This window comes from Panicum hallii, chromosome 6 (genome assembly GCF_002211085.1).
Source record: "Panicum hallii strain FIL2 chromosome 6, PHallii_v3.1, whole genome shotgun sequence".
In the NCBI taxonomy this organism is placed as follows: domain Eukaryota; kingdom Viridiplantae; phylum Streptophyta; class Magnoliopsida; order Poales; family Poaceae; genus Panicum; species Panicum hallii.
This window is the reverse complement of record NC_038047.1, coordinates 20,553,202-20,573,570: the sequence shown is the minus strand read 5'-3', so window position 1 is coordinate 20,573,570 and position 20,369 is coordinate 20,553,202. Positions and strand designations below refer to the sequence as shown.

The window sequence follows — 20,369 nt, the reverse complement described above, 5'->3', positions numbered from 1 at the left end:
GCCATTGCTGTGTGTGAGTATGATCTCGCCTTACGTCAAGACAAGCCAGCAGAGCCTGCTGATCCCGATGGTGATCGTACTGCCATTGAGAAGTGGGAGAGATCAGACAGGATGGCCAACATGATCATTAAGAACACGATCACTCCGGCCATCTGTGGTGCTATTCCTGATAAGGTCCAAGATGGTAATGATTTGAGCGCCAGGGCATATCTTGCCAAGGTGGAGGAGAACTTTAAGAGTTCTTCCAAGACTTATGCTAGCACCCTGATCATGAAGATGCTGACTTCACAGTATGATGGGCAAAGTGGAATCAGGGAGCACATTATGAGCATGTGTGACATGGCAAATAAGCTGAAGACACTGGATATGGCTATCTCTGATGGTTTTTTGGTGCACTTCATCATGACTTCTCTGCCAGTACAGTACAGTCCCTTCAAAATAAGCTACAAGACTCAGAAGGCGACTTGGAGCATGGCTGAGCTCATTAGTTACTGTGTTGAGGAAGAAGAAAGGCAGAAAGCTGAAAGGATGAAGGATGCTGTCAACATGGTCAGCGAGCGCTTTGGCCGTGTTAGCATGAATAACACTTCTAAGCATCAGGCTGAGTCTGGCAGCAACAGGCAGCATAAGAAAAAGTTTAAGGGCCATAAGAGCAAGGCCGTGTCACATAAGAAGACCTCTAATGAGAGGCTGTGCAAGTTCTGCAAGTCACCTAAACATGAGCAGAAGGAATGTCATGGATTTAAGGAGTGGCTTAAGAACAAAGGTACAATTACTGATTATGTATCTTTTATTGATGAATCGTTCTTAGTGAATTTTTCTCCTAATACTTGGTGGATTGACTCAGGTGCCACTGTGCACATTTCCAATTCACTGCAGGTATTCAGTTCGATCCGAACTATAAGAGGGTGGGAGCGAAGCCTAAGAGTGGCTGATGGCAATGAAGTGAAGGTTGAAGGCATTGGGAGCTTCGATTTGGAGTTACCAGGCGGCTTCAACCTTAGTTTGCATGATGTTCTTTATGTTCCCAGTTTGAAGAGAAACCTTATTTTTGTTTCGCGTTTAGATAAGACGGGACATATTTGTGAGTTTGGCAACTCTGTGTGCAACATTAAATTCCATAATTTAAGTGTGGGCCTTGGTCATTTGCAAGGCGATCTTTATTTGCTCTCTTTTGGTAATGTTTATTCTGCAATGAATGTGGATGATGTATCGCATAAGCGTAAGCGTGATGATGAGACTTCTTTGAAATTGTGGCATTGTCGTTTGGGCCACATTTCGAGGGGGAGAATTGAGCGTCTCATAAGAGAAGAGATACTTCATTCATTAGATCTCTCAAACTTAGATCAACAATGCGTTGATTGTATTAAGGGGAAATTCGCTAAGACAATTAAGAAAGGAGCTACTCGGAGTTCGGGCCTATTAGAAATAATTCATACTGATATTTGTGGCCCGTTCCCAGTAAAGTCTGTTGATGGTTTTGATTCGTTCATTACTTTCACAGATGACTTCTCTCGTTACGGTTATATTTACCCCATTCGTGATCGATCCGAGTCATTAGATAAATTCAAAATATTCAAGGCTGAAGTGGAAAATCAGCATAATGTCACTATTAAATTAGTGAGATCAGATCGAGGTGGTGAATATTATGGGAGACATGCTCCATACGGCCAAGTACCTGGATCATTCGCTAAGTATCTTGAAGAGAATGGTATAAAGGCCCAGTACAGTATGCCGGGCGAACCACAGCAAAATAGAGTTGCTGAGCGTCGTAATCATACACTAATGGATATGGTACGTAGCATGCTTAGTTATTCTACTTTGTCTGTGGAGCTGTGGATGGAAGCATTAAAAACAGCTGCGCACATACTAAATCGTGTTCCTTCCAAATCTGTGCCAAAAAACACCTTATGAGTTGTGGTTTGGGAAGAAACCATCGCTTAATTATTTACGTGTGTGGGTGTGTGGGGCTGTCCAGCCGAAGCTAAATTATTTAATCCACAGCAAAAGAAATTAGATAATAAGACGGTGAGCTGCTATTTTATCAGATACCCTGATAAGTCCAAAGGATACCGATTCTACTGTCCTGATCGCCTCACTAAGTTCGTTGAGACCAAGCAGGCTGTATTCCTAGAGGATGCAGGAATCAGTGGGAGTTTTCCGAGGAGGGAAATTAATCTTGAAGAAATACGGGCTGAGCTTCCCATCCCCGTAATTCAAGAAACAGTAACACCTTAGTTAGTTCCGCTGTTTGTTCTTTCCGTTCAGAGTACACCATCTGATCAGATTCCATCTGATCAGATTACGCCTCCTGTTCAGAGTACTAGTGCTACTCCGGCTGTTGAAGTAGCTCCTGAGCCTGCGAGCGAACAACAAGCTGAGCAAATGGCGCCTAATGCTGAAGATGAGAACCCTGTCGAGGTGCCTCAGGCTGCACCTCAACCAGCACCTCAGCCTGTAGAACCATTAAGAAGATCACAGCGGGCTAGAAAAAAGACAGTTTTCCCTGATTATGAGACATACTTAAGTGAAGATATGTATGATATTGGGAAAGCTGATGATCCGAACACGTTTAAAGAGGCAGTATCATGTGAGAACTCTACCAAATGGGTTGAGGCCATGGAAGAAGAGCTTAAGTCCATGAGTTCTAATGATGTTTGGGATCTGGTAGATATTCCTAATGGAGTCAAACCAGTAGGCTGTAAATGGGTCTACAAGACTAAACGTGATTCCAAAGGGAATGTCAAACGATTCAAAGCAAGGCTTTAGCCAAAGATTTTACACAAAAAGAAGGGGTCGATTATAATGAAACTTTCTCCCCTGTGTCTAAGAAAGATTCATTCAGAATTGTTATGGCGCTAGTAGCTCATTATGACTTAGAGCTACATCAGATGGATGTCAAAACTGCGTTGCTGAATGGTGACTTGGATGAGACCATCTTCATGGCACAACCGGAAGGTTTTGTTGTGAAGGGCAAGGAACATTTAGGATGCAGACTTAAGAAATCTATTTACGGGCTTAAGCAAGCATCAAGACAGTGGAACCTTAAATTCGATCAAGTGATTAAGAAATTCAGATTTAAGGAGAATGATGTGGATAATTGTATCTACACTAAGATAAAGGGTGGTAAATTTATAATTCTGGTGCTTTATGTGGATGATATCCTATTAGCGAGCAGCGATAAGCGTATGCTGCATGAGACAAAGGGATTTCTTTCATCCAATTTTGATATGAAAGATCTTGGTGAAGCCTCTTATATTCTGGACATTGAGATACACCGAGATAGGACCAAAGGAGTACTAGGATTGTCTCAAAAGGCATATATTGAGAAAATGCTTAAGAGATTTAATATGGATAAGAGTAAGGCCACACCTGTTCCATTAGCGAAGGGCGATAAGTTTAATGAAGCCCAATGTCCTAAGAACCAATTGGAATCAGATGAGATGAAGGACATACCTTATGCTTCAGCTGTCGGAAGCCTGATGTATGCACAAGTCTGTACGCGTCCTGACTTGGCTTTTGCTACCGGAATGTTTGGAAGGTATCAGAAGAATCCCGGGAAGGTCCACTGGGTTGGTGTCAAGAAGGCATTACGTTACTGCCAAAGCACTAAAAACTTCATGCTCACATACAGAAGATCAGATAACCTTGAAGTTGTGGGTTATACTGATGCTGACTTTGCTGGATGTGTGGATAGTAGGAAATCTACGTCAGGATATATTTACACGTTAGCCGGTGGAGCTATATCATGGAAAAGCTCTAAGCAAAGTTTAGTTGCAGCGTCGACGATGCAAGCTGAGTTTGTGGCATGCTATGAAGCAACTGGACAGGCTGTTTGGCTTAAGAATTTTATTCCGGGCCTCAAGGTAATTGACAGCATTACGAAACCTTATACTGCGATAATCAGTCTGCAGTATTCTTTTCGAGTAACAACAAGTCAAGTGGTGCTTCCAAACACATTGACCTTAAGTATCGTGTTGTGAAAGAAAGATGCCAGGATCGAACCATTAAGATTGAGCACATAAGAACTAATTCTATGTTAGCGGATCCGCTCACTAAAGGCTTACCACCGAACGTGTTTAAGCAGCACGTTACTAATATGGGTTTGGTGGATAGTCTTTAGGTCCTGGTTTAGGGCCATTATAACTCCCAACTAATGAATAAGCGTTCTACCGAGGTGTTTCAGTGAGACTGTGGGTAATAGGGTCCCAGTAGTGCATCAAGCTACTGACGACGCATTGGTCCGGTACTTTCTGTTACTACTAAGTGTGAACATTAGTATGATACGAACATTAGCCTTAACCGTTCGATCAAGTGGGAGAATGTTGGAAATAAATTCTGTTAAGATATTGTGATCTTCACTGTTAAGAAAATGTTTAAACCATCTAAACGTGATTAAAGAAACTTAATGATAAAACCCTAATGGGCTGTGATCAGCAGGCCCATTAGGCCTGTTTCCAGAGGCTGGCCCCCAGCCCCACAGTGCCTATAAACATAAGGTCGTGGTTAGCACCTAAATGACATAATTAATCTTAATCTAAAACTCTAGCCACCGCTAGTCTGATCGCTAAGGGCATTGGAGAGGTTTGGAAGGCCAAGCACTCCCGTTGGCGCCCGGAGGACGCTGATTCGCCGCTGCATCTCCTACACCGACAAGAACGCCTACTTCCTCTACGGATCAGGCGTAAATGGCTGCTGCTACTGCTAACGCTGGTATAATGATTACCGTTTATTCCGTATTAGATTGATTTGTTATGAACTAGGTTATGTTTAGATTCTGGATAATCTTGCCGTTAATTTAAGTTTTGGCAATTCTAACAGAGCAATGCGCTCTCTCTCACACACACAATCGAGGGAGGGTAAAAATCAATGTTTGGTGAGACAACACACTGTACTTAGTCTTGAGCAAAGGCAGAGGCTAAACGAAGGTCTTATTCAAAATGGAACTTTAATAGAAGAATGATTCCCCAAACGAAGCCTAATTATGAAGTATCTCCTATATTCTAGGTGACTAAAATCTCACGAAGTTTCAGGTAGATATTGAACTGAAGGTTCTAGCAACACGTAGTAGCAAGGATGAGATTCCATTGAGCTCACGATCCAGTCCATCTGTCCATGCATCAGATGATATGGACCTGGGCATTTGTCAGCTTCGTCTCAGCTCCTTTGGACCAAGGGCATTTTGTTTTAGTAGTACATGTGCTGTAAATTAAATATGCTGATTAGGGACATTGCAACTTGAGGGCGACCAGATCGACGGCGAGCAGCGGCGTGGCGTGGGTCTGTACGGTGCTGCGGTGACGAGCGGTCGTCCCTTGCCCAGCACCTCCGCCGACGCGCGGAGCAAATCCTCCAACTGCCGCAGCATGCTCGAGCTCTATTGATCCTCGACGGAGCTCGATTCGTTCGTGCTCGAGATCGATTGGACTAAGCCAAGCAACCAATCACTACCTACAAGTGCTACTAGTGCGTCACGCACTCACTACGCAAGCTAGGAGAAGTGGAGATTTCAGGATATATTGGCTCTTTGTTTGATGCCTTTTTTGTCGCGCGATCCACCAGCCGTTGGCGCTCTACTGGATTTTTACTTGGTCTTCGATGGTGGACCCATCCCAGGTTTGATTTTTCATACTCGCCCCCTATATGTCCCAGTTTGTAGAGGCAATTAATCATTAAGTACTAATGCAACACAACATTTTAGTCATGGAGATCTCAGCGGCTCCGTTGGTAGTCGCCAGAGTAGATTGGTGGCAATTTTAGACATGGATATCTCCTACCACAAGCAGCTAGTGTAATCTTTCCCATCTGTCAAGCTGATTTCAGTTTAGTCTAGGATATAAGACACTAATTTTTGGCAGCTTAATTAATTCGCATCTTGAGACTTCGTTTCCTGGAGAATCTTTCCCAGCATCATCCCAGATGACCCTCACGAAAACCTGTGTGCGTTCCAGCTGCATGGTTTGCATTACAGTAATGATGTTGAGCACTTGATCTTGTACCAGCCATACAAAGGTGGAATCGATCGAAGCAAAATAACTATCTCTTCAGTTAGGTCTCCACGGCATCATGCCTGCCGCACCGTTGCGTGTCCCAATACTTGCATTGCCGAGCTATCGATCTGTGTAATCATAAGCCGTTTTGTTTTTTCTCCAAATTTCTGCGGTTTATGGATCATTGGGAAGCAGTTCGCTGGTGATGGGTAGATTCCAACTTCGCATTCCAAAATTCTTATGTGGATGTAACATCGACTCTTAAATTGAAGTTGAGAGAGGCGGAAGGGAAGCGAAAACCTGTTCACTAATTAGTGTATGACAAAGTGATGGAATGATGGAAGACGACCGTTTTTATGTTCCTCCGCTTCCACCTCCACTAACACGAGATAGGACTTATGCCTCCCCTCCTACATGAATAAGCTTTGAAAGTTACCGGAATTGCCTGACGGACTGTTCCCATTTGTGTGTAGAGCTCACCTTGAGGGACTCCGACACTGCCGAGCAATAATCCCCTATGTCCCTGAGTTTCTGATCTTTTTTCATCCAAATGATGCTGCAACGGAAGCAAAACAAACGATTTCTGCATGATGATCTCCACAGTATAATCTCTGCCGCGCCTTTGCATATCCCGATGCCTGCCATGCCGAACTATCTATTAGGGCGATAACAAGCTAAAATTTCCTCTAAAATTTGCTGTCCATGGTCCACGAGGGAATGGGAGAAGAGGAAACTTCAAAGTTCAAGCTGAGTTCCAGCACCGGCTTAAAAATGATGGGACTGGAACGGGGGAACGAAGAGAACTAGAGAAGGCAGTAGAACAACCCCAAAGTAAATGGAGCAGCTAAGACAGTAACGAGGGCACAATTATTTTCTGCAAAGGGTGCAGATAGTAATGCAGACTGAAGTGAAGGCTAGGCGTGTGGAGTCAGCTCGTGATGTGTGGAGGGTAGGACAGAGCATGGAGCGCAAGACTGAATGAAGCTCATGATTATCGATCTCCTTGTGTTTTTCTTGTCCTCATCCGAGCTAGCTAGTTTGGTCTTAATTCGTTTTCTTGACTGAGGTATCCAGATTTTTAGCTCCCTAACTTTACTCTTAATTGCCACAGTACTACAGTAGTACAAACATCATTATATTAAAGAAAGTAGTACAGACATGACTCTTGGGCCGTTTTCTCGTGCCTGGCATGATTCCTTTTTTTTTCAGTCTGCACGAGACTCCAGGGCCGAGAGTCATGCCTCGTGCCCTGGCCGAGACTCTTGGTATGGTGGCCTCTCAGCTGTCTTATCCTACGGCATGATCTGCCTGTAGGCCTCCCCAGCATGATGTCCCTCGCAGCTTTGCGCATCCCAATACCTTCCATGCCAATCCATTGACCAAGGCAATAAGCTAAAATTTCTCAACTTCAATTTTTGTGGTTCATGGATCATTTATCGTGGCCTGAGAGCCTCACAGCTACAAGCAGGTCGCTGGTGCTGGGTGTAGAAGACAGCGGGCGAGAGAGAGCCTCGCAACTCAGATTCCACAAATCTTATGTGAGGACTCGATCATAAAATGGTTTGGGATTGAATGCTGGAACGAAAGCACGCACCAACTCTTCAAAGGGTGCAGATAATAAATGTGCGGACTGAAGTGAAGGCTAGTTCAGTTTTGAGGATAGAACAGCCAAGGATTCTGGACGGATGAAATTGCATGCGGATTGCGCAACGACGGTGGTGGTTGGATGCCGACGACGGCTACGCCTTGCACCACCGGAGATGCGATCTTTGCCGAGTGCCAAACCGTTTGCTGAGAGCAAAATATCGGGCACTCGGCAAAGACCCCTTTTGCCGAGTGTAGTCCTCGGCAAAGAAAAACACTCGGCAAACAAGTCTTTACCGAGAGCAAAACACTCGGCAACCACGAACACTCGGCAAAGAGTGGCTATGCCGAGAGCCCGGCTCTCGGCAAAGAAAGGTGCTCGGCAAAGAGTCGCCGTTAGGCACCGGCAGCTAACGGCCGTTAGCTTTGCCGAGTGTACTCCACAGGGCACTCGGCAAAGAACCAATTTGCCGAGCGCCGGCAAAAGACACTCGCCAAAGAGAGGTCTTTGCCGAGTGTCTGCGCTGACACTCGGCAAACATATTTTATTTTTTTCTTGTTTTTGCAACCAAACTTTTTGTATTGTGATTATACGTTAAGTTGAACTATATATACAATTTTAGCCCATTTTGTTTGCTATATTTAGTCAATTTATTTCATTTGATTGAATTTCTTGAGATAATTCAAATTTGAACTGCGAGTCGATCAAGGAATTGAAAAAAGTGAATCGAAAAATTATATTCATATTATTGAGCGTACGTTGATGCCATATCCATGAACGGACAACAAATTTTAAAGATTATGTTCACGACACGTAACCACAAACTTAGGATCCAGTTGTTTTTAAATTCCATAAAACGCAAATTTGGTCAGAAAATTATGAAACTTATCGTGATGTCATGATATCATATGGTGAGGTTGTGGTAAAATTTTGATATGGTTTCGTGAAAGTTTTAACGTACGATGCTTAGAATGCGAAACATATGGAAAGAAGTTTCATTATCACATGTGAAGGGCGTATAGATTTGTAAGCATCATACGTTACAACTTTCACGAAACCATATCAAAATTTTATCACAGCCTCCCCATATGATATCATGACATCTCGGCAAAGATGCCTTTGCCGACGGCTCTTTGCCGAGTGTCGCGCTCGGCAAAGGCTTTGCCGAGCGTTTTTGTGGTTTGCCGAGTGTCTCGGGCACTCGGCAAAGGGGGCGCCTCCGGTAGTGTTGTATGTCTCCGGCAGAAGAACTGTTGGGGAACACGTATAATAAAAAGGAAATCTCAAGAAAATGCACAGAAAGCAATGCGAAAACGTCATCTTTCCAACAGGAATATAAAACAACCGATCGTTTAAACAGACAGCATCGTGTACCAGTCGTAGGACATGCATGGGATCGCATGCAGACTGCTACACTCATTGCAGATCGCCAAGGCTCCTCCGATTGCAGGTATGCACACGCTGTCTTTTCAGATGTTGCTTGATAGATTCACTGTGCGTCTATGACACGGAGGCTCAACGAGGACGTGCGAGAACCCGGCATCAGACCATTTTTGCACGCAGCTTCGGACGTTACATGTCCACGCCGATCGAGCCGATCAATTACGCCAAAAAAATGACGATCAAAAAGAAGATGGGAAATGAGCGACAGATCTCCCGAATAATCTCGTTGTGTGCATGGCCCATGTCATCCTGATCAGGAATCCAAGCATCCGGCCGCGAGGCCTTAGCTTCTTGCAATGTGAAGAAGAGGAGGAAGACCTCTGTAGTCTGTAGAACGAACCTCCAAATTTGGCGTCCACTTGGCTGACTCTACCGCTATAGTGACTGTGAGATCGAGCTAGAGACGCCTATTAAATTTATATACCTAGCACTTGTACCACCAACCGAGGGAGGCAGGCAGGGCCAAAAGGATTCCTGTGATTTTTTTTCAACATTTGGTTGACTGAATAGATCAACTAATATGAGATACTCCGCTCAAGGAAAAAATTATATGAGACACTGAACCTTAGTTTAAGATTGGCGAATTGTGCGATGAACAGTGCAGTGACTAACTGAAACTTCTCTAAGGGATGTGGCTTGGTCCCTGTTGTTTGTAAAATTTGAAGCTTCATCATATGGTCATGATGATGGAACACAAGGGACCCAATGGGAGGCGGAATGCTTCTACAAAGCTCAATCAATTGGATAGTATGTTGCTAAGAAGATCTAGCTGCACATTGGATAGTATGTTGCTCAATGAATTGTAAGAAGATCTAAATACACACACATAGCTCCATTCATCCATTGCAATACTGGTGCTAGGATCGGAGCATGCAGTTTGCAGTCATGCACCAACACGACAGGGCATCAGCACATCGATGAACAGTCGAGCGGTGGCCATCACGTGCAAACACGAATGAGCGAACAACTGCGGGCAGCTTCCAACTTCAGCGATGGCGACGACGGCAAGCGTCCACGGTTCCTAGCAGCCCAAGCAGGCAGCGCCAGTTGCCTCTAGCAAGGGCGCCGGCCGGCGCGCCGCGATGCCACCGCCCGTCCCCGACAACGATTGGGGGGCTGCCAGGCTGGGCAATGGCGAGGGAGGCGGACGCGGTTCGAGAGACTCGGCGGGGTAGGGGACGGAGCGGATCTCCGTACATGACGGCGAGGCAGCGCGGCAGTCGCTGGAGCCGCGTTGGAAGCGGAGGCAGGCGTAAGGCAGTCTTGGCGGATGGACTATTATGAATACAGCTAGGGGTTTTGTGTAAATAACCGGATCACGATTATTAATCGTGATCCAATTTAGGAGGTTTTATGTAAATAATCGGATCACGATTATCAATCGCGATCCAGTTTAGGGGGTTTTATATAAATATCTAGAGGGCTTTATGCAAAACAAGTTGAAAAATGCAGATGGCGCCGGCCGGCGGCCACGGCCGTCTCCGAGTTCACGCCGCTTTGGCCTCGTGCCCCGCCAGCCTGGATCCACACTGCAACCATCCGCACGCACTCGAACAATGAGACTGTGCACCCAAGGACTTCCACGCCGCGAGCTCAATCCAATCCAGGCGGCGCGGCGCGGTGCGGCCTGGCTCCACGGAGTGCGCAGCAGCATGGACGACGGCTCCATGGCCGGGCGCCCCGGGCGACGAGGCCCTCCAGGCTCCAGCCCCTCCTCCCTCCCCTCCAAATCAAACTATTCTAAGTTTGACTAAATTTCCTCCCTCCCCTCCAAATCAAACTGTTCTGAGTTTGACTAAATTTATAGAAAAGAGTACTAATATTTTGAATGTCAAATGAGAATAATTAGATTCATTATTAAATATAATTGTATAATTTACTTATTTGATGTGTTACATGCTAATATTCTTCACTATAAATTTGGTTAAACTAGACTGCTTTGAATTAGGATAAAATAAAATGCCTTACATTTCAGGACGGAGGGAGTACGTGTGACATAAATTAGTTATTTCTTCTCTACCTCCCCCAAAAAGAATGTTTGAGCAAATATGCAATGCATTGTAAAAATATATATGGACAACCATTTGTTTTTGTGCTATAGATATCTATATGCAAGCATTGCAGCTTGATTTGCTGTTGGTGTACTGAAGAAAACTGAAAAGTATCAAGGTAGCCCAGTGCAGGAAACACGAAAGGTCGAATTGTGAAAAACATTTGTTTGGTTCAGGATGCCTCTTTTTGAATGCATACCCCACTGCATCTATCCATAGGTTTTAAGAATATTGATGTCAAAGATTGTTTTTTCTGAGGAATTGTGATAACTTGATTCATCGATATTGGTAATTCAATGTGCCCACCCGCTGGTGTTTGCTTTTTCAGAGTCTTTGAAACATCTGAAAACATTTGTTTGGTTTCAGATCAACACATTGCATTTCTACGTTGGCTTCAGCCAGTTCGTCAGTTAGGTGGCAGCAAGTAATTTATTCCTGTGTTTATCAGATGAAGCGAGTGAGAGATTATTCCTGAGCACCGAGTTGCAAGCATAGCATCAGAAAATTGAAGAACAGTGACGCGGTGAACATCACGACTTCACGAGCATCACGGGACGGACGGACAAGCAATTGCCCGCGGCTTTGGCGACGGCGACCAGGTCACGATACCAGCATGGAGGCACATTGTGAAAAGACGAAGCCGCCCCTGCCCTGCTCCTTTCTCTCCCACTCCGACAGCTAGGTGGGCCCTACTTGTCAACTCTCCTGCGTTTTTGATTAAAAAAAGTTTTGCCGGTGGCTCCAATTTCAGCAAAATGACTCCTCTTCCGGTGATGCACATTCCCAAGTGTGAGTACTAAAATGCAGATTTTTCTTTTACTGGATTTTTCTGCTAGATGCCCATCGAAAATACTAGTTATTTTATCTTTTTGTTGACAAATACTACAGTCAACATAAATTAGTTGATGATCAGAGACTCTTCAGCTGATGCCATGTTCGGTTGCAACAGATGTTAAGTTCCACTACCTTACCTAGTTATGCACCTGATTTTGCTGTGCCATTGTCGAATAATAAGGACTTCTTCAGTGATGCCATGTTCGGTTCAATAAAACCTTCATCTTCAGTCTTGGTTCCTGGTCGGCACTTTGCTTTGTGTTAATGTCCTGATCAACTGTTTTTCGTTATCTTTGCAGTTTGCAGTCGTTGCTGTCATTCCGTGACGATTTATTTGAGTGAAGGAAAACATATATGCAAGCTGCAGCAGCTAGGGAGAGAGCCTTGTGTACGCTGGTGCTAATGGATCTGACCAACAAGATGCAGCGACAGGGGAGAGCAATGATTGCCGGTGCTAGTGGATGTTCTTGACAAGCGTCTGAACTTTTGTTCAGTGTTGGCATTACTAGAAATAAGATGGTGATAATGCCCTGCAGTTTCTGATCCACTGACCCCAGATAATCTGTGTTGATTGCCTTCTTGGGTTGGAAAGAGAGATTATCTCGAGTGTCCACATCAGATAGTTCCGTGCAGCCATGGATTCGCAGGGAGTGAACAGTGAAGGTTGTCACTGCCATCTGCTTCTTCATGCTACGACAGGAACAAGGAGGCCGTGGACGCGAGATAGCGCACGGAGCTGAGCAGCAACCCTGAGGAGCGCGGCACACACGGCCCCAAGCGTCCGAATGATGCACACGCCGGTCGCGACGCTCGGCTCTGGCGCTACGCGGTGGTGGGTGACCTTGGCGGCGGCAGTCCAGCGCAGCCTCTCCCGTCGCTGGTGCCCTCCGCCGAAGCCAGGGCAGCCGTGAAGATCTTGAGTGGGAGAGAAGCTGGAGGTGTTCTCCATCCGGAGCAAGGAACGGCGGAATCGTCCGGTGGCGGGGGAAGAGGTCAAGAGGAGGAGCATTTTGCATGGATCCATACTTTACAGAAAACCCTTCATTTGGATAGCGATTACTAATCGCGATCCGAAGTTTGCATAAACCTCCCTGAATCTAATAATCGCGATCCGAATATTTATAAATAACCCCCAGCTCGGGATGCGATTTTAAAATTCGTTCCCGTGTGCGCCTGCTGTCGTCGATCTCTTGTGCCCATGGCTTCCGCGTCCGCCGCGAGATTCGCCGGAGATCCGCACCGCCCTGTCGTGCTTCTCCTCTGCTGATTCACGCCATCTTCCCCTTCTCTACCCGCGGAATCCTGGATGTCGAGCTGCCCCAAGTTGGAGAGGGTTTATTGAGAATGTCCGGCGCTGGACCATGGTATGGGCGCATGGCAGCTCGACAGGAACCGCGCCAGCGAGCTTTGCCGATTGAGGGCACGCCGCCGGGAGAAGCTGCGCGACGCCTTCCCCATGAAAGCAGTTTAGTTGTCGATCAGATAATCTCATTAAGCCGATTTGCACTCCTTTTTTGTGCTTCAGAGGAAGTAATTAATCTTGAGCCGCGCGTGGTGTGTTCAGTCGATCAGAATCTCAGCTCTGAACATCATCAGTGCATTTGGAAAATTACTGAAGGGACGAACATGATAACACGACAAACGGTGACCCTTTTCCTGATTGATTAATCCTGATTCCTGAGCCGACGACGACGAGAGACTGGAACTGAACTGACGACGACGATCGCACGCTGAAGTCTGAAGCTTATGAGCTTCGTTTCAGAAGAACAGTGAGGGAGCCAGGAATACATTGAGCTGCTGCTGGCAATTTTGAGCTACGTTTCAGAAGAAACAGGATTGGACGGCGAGTCGGCGACCGTGTGAATTGATCAGAAAGTTTCAGGCCAGCGATCAGTTTTTATTTTCTCTCAGCTCCTTTTGGTGGCTGTAAAAATGCTGATTGCTACAATTTGGTGGAGGGAATGTGTGTCAACCAATACTTTGGAATTGCTTCTATTTTCCAATTGAATTACATGAGGCTAAAACTAACCGATAGGATTTCTTTTTCTTTTTGGCTGTTGCCCGTTCTCAACCAGGACGACCAAGCTCACACAAGTACAAAACTGCTTCCCTAAGTCATCAAAATATTGTCTTTGTCGCTAAATACAGAATCGATGATGGCTGATGAGATGCGCCAGCGCATGAACTGGAACACTCACCTCGCCGGCCACTCGTTGCGACCATCATGGCCGACCTCCGCAGCACACGAGATGTCCCGGTGCCTCCCTCTCCCAGACGACGACGTCGATCTCGGGCATGTGCTGGCGATCCAACGAAATCATGGAGGGAAGCAAGCTCCGATTCGCGCGTCATGCAGGGAATGGAAAGTCGGCTGTCTATGCCTGTGCCCGTTGCAGGCTTGCAGCGAGATACTCTGATACAGCGAAGGGTATAAATTAGGAAGGATCGTAGACAAGGCAGAGTGGCCCACCTCCGTGAACTGAATCCCGCTACAGTGGCGCCGGCGCCGGCGGCGCGCGGTGCACGACGCCAACCAATTCAACGTCAGCCGTCGGGCCTCTCTCTCTCTCCTCTTCAGTCCCCGAGGGTGACTGGCGTTGTGCTCTCGTCGGCCTTCACGCCGCCGCCGCTGTCTATCCGTGTCCTGCGCGAGTGAGGTGATTGACGCTGAGGGTCTGCCGGGGGAGCTGATCCGCGAGCTCCTCAGCTCCGCTGATTCCTGCGCTGCCGCTGATGGAAGATTTTCAGAACGCCCCTGATTTAGATCCGAGTATTTGCAAAAAAAATCCATTAATTTTTCATACAGACCCCTAGTTTGGATCGCGATTAATCGCGATCTGAATATTTGCAAAAGGGACCCCAGTATTTAATATTTGCAAAAGGGACCCCAGTATTTAAATATACCCTCCTAATTCGGATCGCGATTAATAGTTGCGATCCGAATATTTGCAAAAAGGACCCTATTATTTGCATGTAGCCCCCTGGATGGGATGGGAATTTGGCAGCCGTCGCGGAGGGGTTCAGTTCAGACTCCGAAGGCAAGGCAGGAGCGGGAGCGGAGCGAGGCGGCCATGGCGGAGCTCGCTGCGGACCAGCACGTCCGCTACATCGTCACCGTGGGGAAGGTAACGCACCCGTCCACCTCGCCCTCTCCCCCGTCTCCTCGACTTCTCCCGCGCTTCCGACGCCCGCCCTTCTCTGCCTCTTCGATCGGCTTGATGTCCTAGATGTGGATAAGGTTGCTGATTGTATCGTTTCCAGATCTTGAATTGGGTTCACACTGTTGGAGTATCGGGGAGATTACAACTTGGGGCCGGCCCGATCGACGGCGACGCTGGGGCGAGCAGCGGCGTGGGGTGGATCTGCACGGTGCTGCGGAGATGAGCGGCCGGTGTGGTGGCTGCCTCTTCTACGGGCGGCTCGTTGCCCCGCAGCTCTCGGCCTCACAGCTCCTGCTCTTCTAGCGGCGCCTGCGATGCCTCCCAAGTCAGAATGCATGGCGCGCGGGCGAGGCTCACGAGGTCAGCGTCACAGAGGCCGCGCGAAGGACGCCCAAGCGATAGGCTGGCGCTTGTTGCAGGCCACACCGCCGGATCACCAGCCACCAGTTGCAGTGGTTGGTTAGCAGGGCAAAAGCTTAAAGCCTCAAGCAGCGGCCAGCAGGAGCGAGCAACTAAAGCAAGGTATGCAAATCAATAGATGGAATTTCCTGTTTCTGTATTACTCTGTGTTAATGGTTCAATGTTATCATGCATCAAATGTACAGTTACAAACTGCGGTGTACCAGAACTATCTGTTCTCATATGGCATCAGTAATTATCTATCTTTTACTGTTCTTCAAGTAACTAGAGATAGAGCAATACCGAAAAGCTGACTATCAAGTGACTGATTAGATTGGGAGAAAAGCTGGTTTAAACTTTAAAACCTTAATAAATGGGGAAAGAAGATAATCTAATGGAGTTATATGCATGACTAATGAAACAAGCTGCGATGAACTTGACAATTACATGGCACAAAAGAAGTCACGTAAACATTGTGTATGAACATGGAATAGGTGTTACTCTAATAGAGATCGCATAGATATTATTCATTTCTCTACGACTGAACTGTCTCCACTTGAGGTCTCGGTTCATCTGAATTTTTCCAAAACCAATGCAATATCAGGAAGCTGAGAGTAGTAGCTTCTAGTAGAGATGTTAACTTTTCATTTTAATTAATTTCCCCTGCTCTCATTTCCCCCCCCCCCCTCCCCCTGCTGCACTACTATGCATCGCTATCAGATAATCATAATTGCATCTTCTTTATCTTGCAGTTTGTTTGAACAGGTACAGCTATAACCACAAGAGTCTTCAATTCCTATGTAGCCCTGCATTGTTCGTGCATGCTTGGTCAACAATGGATGACCCAGACCTCAAAAGGAAAGCTGCTCTTGGTTACTCAAAATGTTAGCTATCTCATAATTAAGGAGCAGGGAGGGGGCACTCATTCCTCACTGAACCACCAACCACCAGTGGCAGATCTAGGATGCAAAATTGGGGGGGGGGGGGGGGCTCATTTTCCTCTTCTTCCTCCTCCTCTCTTTGTCTTCTTCTTCCCCTTCTTTATCCATGGTTGAAAATTGTTTTGCCCCCCCCCCCTTCCGACCACACCACAGGGCGGCAGCAAGATTACTGAACTGAGGTAAATTGCTTCTCACAGCCATGACATTCTACATGTTCATTTTCAGCAAACATATATACATTCAAGGACTTCAGTTTAATTTCCAATTTCTCCAATAGAGAACAATTAGTAAATGAAGGCTTTAGGGCCTGATTGGTTTAGAGCCAAAACCTGCCCTGCCAAAGTTAGGACGGACCCAAAAATTGGCGCTCGTTTGGTTCAAAACCAAAACGTAGGCGCGCCGAACTTTCTGGGCAGGACGGTAGTGTTCACGTTGCCGACGTTTTGGCTGACGTGGCCAGGCTCCCTCTTCCCTCCCTTAACTATTGCAGCGCAGCCTCCTCCTCTCGCAGGTCGCAGAGCAGCCAGCCTCCTCCCCTCTCGCAGCGCAACTAGCCCCGGAGCCCCCCACCATCTCTTCTCCTCGAGTCAACAACAAAGCACCGGACTTCCACCACTCATTCCCATCGCAGATCAAAGGGCCCTACCTCAAGTACAGATGGGATAGGAAATAAAATCTTTTCATCATTTGAGGACCTGGGGTATCTCCGTTGATCTGGTGCACTCTCCTCTCCAATCAATCCATCTAGATCACATCCTAAGATCAACTTCCACACATCCTAAGATCACCAACAGCCCAAACGGATTTTATCCATATTTTGAGGTAACTCTCAGAAGTGCATGGACATATTTTTTTTAACAACTTATATGCCAAAATGCTTGACATAAGTTTTTGTCATTGTACATAGGGATGTATAGGGGCACTTGATGGCACTCACATCAGGGCATGTGCGCCTGCTAAATTTGTGGATAGGTTTAGGGGGCGCAAGTCGTACCCCACACAAAATGTCTTAGCGGTTGTCGACTTTGATCTGCATTTCACTTTTGTCCTAGCTGGGTGGGAGGGGTCTGCTCATGATTCTCATTTGCATGATGCCCTGACTCGTCCAAATGGGCTCAAAATCCCAGAAGGTATTAATGAATTTTGAAAAATGGTACATGGTATCAACATCGTAAACTAACAATATACGCTATTTTAACTTTGGTTGTAGGGAAATTCTATTTGGCTGATGCTGGATATGCCACTAGGCCAGGCATAGTGCCACCCTATCGCGGTGTTCGCTATCACCTAAAAGAGTTTCACGGAGCCCATGACCCAAAATGTCCAAAAGAGTTTTTCAATCATCGCCATTCCCAACTTAGGACAACAGTTGAGCGGGCATTTGGCGCTCTCAAGAATCGCTTCAAAATTCTTAGTAATAAGCCATTCATACCCCTGAAGTCACAGCCAAAGGTGGTCATTGCCTGTTGTGCCCTTCATAATTGGATATTGGATGATGGAGCTGATGAGTTCATATATGATGAGCCAACTTGGTATGGCCATCTACCTAGGAGTAGAAATCGTGTCACCGATCGAGAGGCTGATGTACGTGAGTGGGCTACGAAGCGTGATTCAATTGCCCAGCAGATGTGGAATGATAGACTTAACAATAATGTTACCGTTGAAAATTAGTGTGTATTAGCTGCAGCTGCCATCTTTTGGGTTAGTTTGGACAGTTAATATCGTTTCTGTTTGTGTACTTTGGTGGCTGTGTAGCCATTTGGTCTGTATACAATAGCACTGAACTTGTGCTTTGCAATTTAATAATATGTTTGCTTAGTGGTGTAACTTTCTTCTGTTCAACCACAACATCGTTTGTTATATACTTAATATGGTTTGAAACTTATTGTGAACTTTCATTTATAGCATGGTTAAGAAAAACAAAGTTGGAAGTGCTGATGTTGTATATCGTGAGAAGTACAAAACATGGACTGATGACAGCACTGAGTTTATGCTTCAGTGGTATGTTGACTACCAAAAGGACAAACCTGCTACCTTTAGGTGGAAGCAACACCACCATCATCTGTGTGTAGAAGCTTTGAATGCCAGATTTGGAATAGGAGCTACCAGACATCAAGCTTATCGTCAGTTCAGGGCATTAAAGGAGAAGTGGAACTGGATAAGCCAAGCTTTGGCCAAGAGTGGCAATGGTTTTGAACTTTTGATGCAGTGTTTCGCAAGTTCAGTCTACCATATTCAGAGAAACCACCTTCCAAGCTTGGGGTAAGTTTATCTGTTGCATACATTTATGTTGACGAAAATTCACTATGCCATGTACAAAGTCACTAGCTTTTGCAATAGTGTGTACTTAGTTTCTGAGTTCATGTTTTGGACTCACTGGTTAATATTTATTGCAGACTTTGAAATACAACTATCTTACTCGACCTATCAAATTCTTCCAGCTCATGGAAGAGCTATTTGGAGAATCTGGCCAAGCTAATGGATCCTTAGCTATTGACCAATACACTTCAGATGCAGAAGATGATAGATCTGAAACAGAGACTGATGATTCATTTACTGTTGAGCATGGTGAGAATGATTCTGACACTACTGCTCGTAGCAATTCACCTGATCTAGCCTTCAGTTCTAGTCTCAAGCACAAAAACATGAAATCGCCTATGAAGAAGCTTCGAAAGCACAAAGAAAAACGTGCCAACGCACTAGAGAATGATAAAATTGCATCAAGTATTGTCATGCTGGCCAATTCTGTTGCATCCACTGCCCCTGCACCTGCTGATCCTTATGCTAATCTTTGGAAGCGTATTGAGGATATACCTTTCCCACCACGGGATAAGGTTGATATTGCAACCTTTCTTTCCAAGCCGGAGCAGATGTACTTGCGCAACTACTTGAATGCTGCATCTGATCAGTCATTTGGATCCTGGGTAACTGATTACTTAGGTGCCAAGTATGGTGCTAGTGGTGGGTATGCATGTGAATATGGTAGCTCTGAGTGAATATGGATGCTGCAGCTTTTGGTATTTTGGACGTGCTGTAGGTGGACGTCATATCGATGCACTTGCTTATGCTATTTTGGAAGTGTTGTCGGTTGACAGGAGCATGTTTCTGTAACTTGTGCGACGTAGAACTACTGTAGGTGGTCAGGGAAGATGTACTCCTCCAGCATAATATTATTTTGTGTTGATCAAGGTGGCTGGACTTCATGAACTCATTTGTATAATATGTAAATATATCATCAGTAGGCCCGAACAGTTGTTATGTAAATGACATGTTCTAATATTATATGATAGCATGAATCATGGACAGTGGCAAGTGGCATAGGTATTTTGACATCAAAATTAGTTGGCGGCCAAAATTTTGGCTGTTATATTTTAGCACCCAAGCAAGTACTATCCAAAAATTCTTGCCCATGTTTTGGCACCCAACCAAGTGCTATCCAAAAATTCTTGCGCATGTTTTGGCATCCAACCAAGTGCTATCCAAAAATTCTTGCCCATGTTTTGGCCAATAAATTTGGCATGCCCATGATTTGGCCAGCCCATGTTTTGGTAGGACAGATTTTGGCCACAAACCAATCAGGCCCTTATTTCCAAGGAAATTTTTCCTGATCATACTATGCTATTTTTCCACACAAGGGACCACGCCTGAGTTTCTTATTCCTCAGATGAGCAACGAGATTACAAAGTTGATCATACTATGCTATATCATGCTACATAGTGCAGAGTCTTCTGTTTGACGTTGAAGTTTGTTCTGTTTATTGCCTTTTTTTCTGATCATACTTTGCAGCTATTTTAAGTTGAAGTTTGTTCTGTTTGCTGCCTTCTACTGCGCTGTGAATGTTTCTCGGAGCTTAACACCCTGCTTAACTACCTGTTGCAGATTACATGTCCTCCCCAATCCCCATGCTACATTGAGCTGATCTTGTCGGAGCCAGTAAAGAAAGAGTACGCGGTTATGTACACTCT

At 45.7% G+C, this 20,369-nt stretch overlaps 1 protein-coding gene across 15 annotated transcripts in view; it reads left to right on the top strand.

Annotated features, from left to right (window-relative positions):
- LOC112897176 overlaps positions 1-19,709 on the top strand; it is a 48,348-nt gene extending 28,639 nt beyond the window's left edge. For 13 of the 15 annotated variants that reach the window (XM_025965418.1, XM_025965412.1, XM_025965411.1 and 10 more), the window contains one exon: positions 18,801-19,709. In XM_025965418.1, the coding sequence (XP_025821203.1) occupies positions 18,801-19,400 (600 nt within the window). In that variant the 3' untranslated portion in view covers positions 19,401-19,709. Of the gene's footprint in view, positions 1-14,875; positions 15,029-15,164; positions 15,587-16,215; positions 16,584-16,899; positions 17,227-17,311; positions 17,535-17,614; positions 18,667-18,800 lie in introns of those variants that run through there. The other 2 variants (XR_003229601.1, XM_025965404.1) reach the window with 2 other exon arrangements.
- Positions 19,710-20,369: the final 660 nt, after the last annotated feature.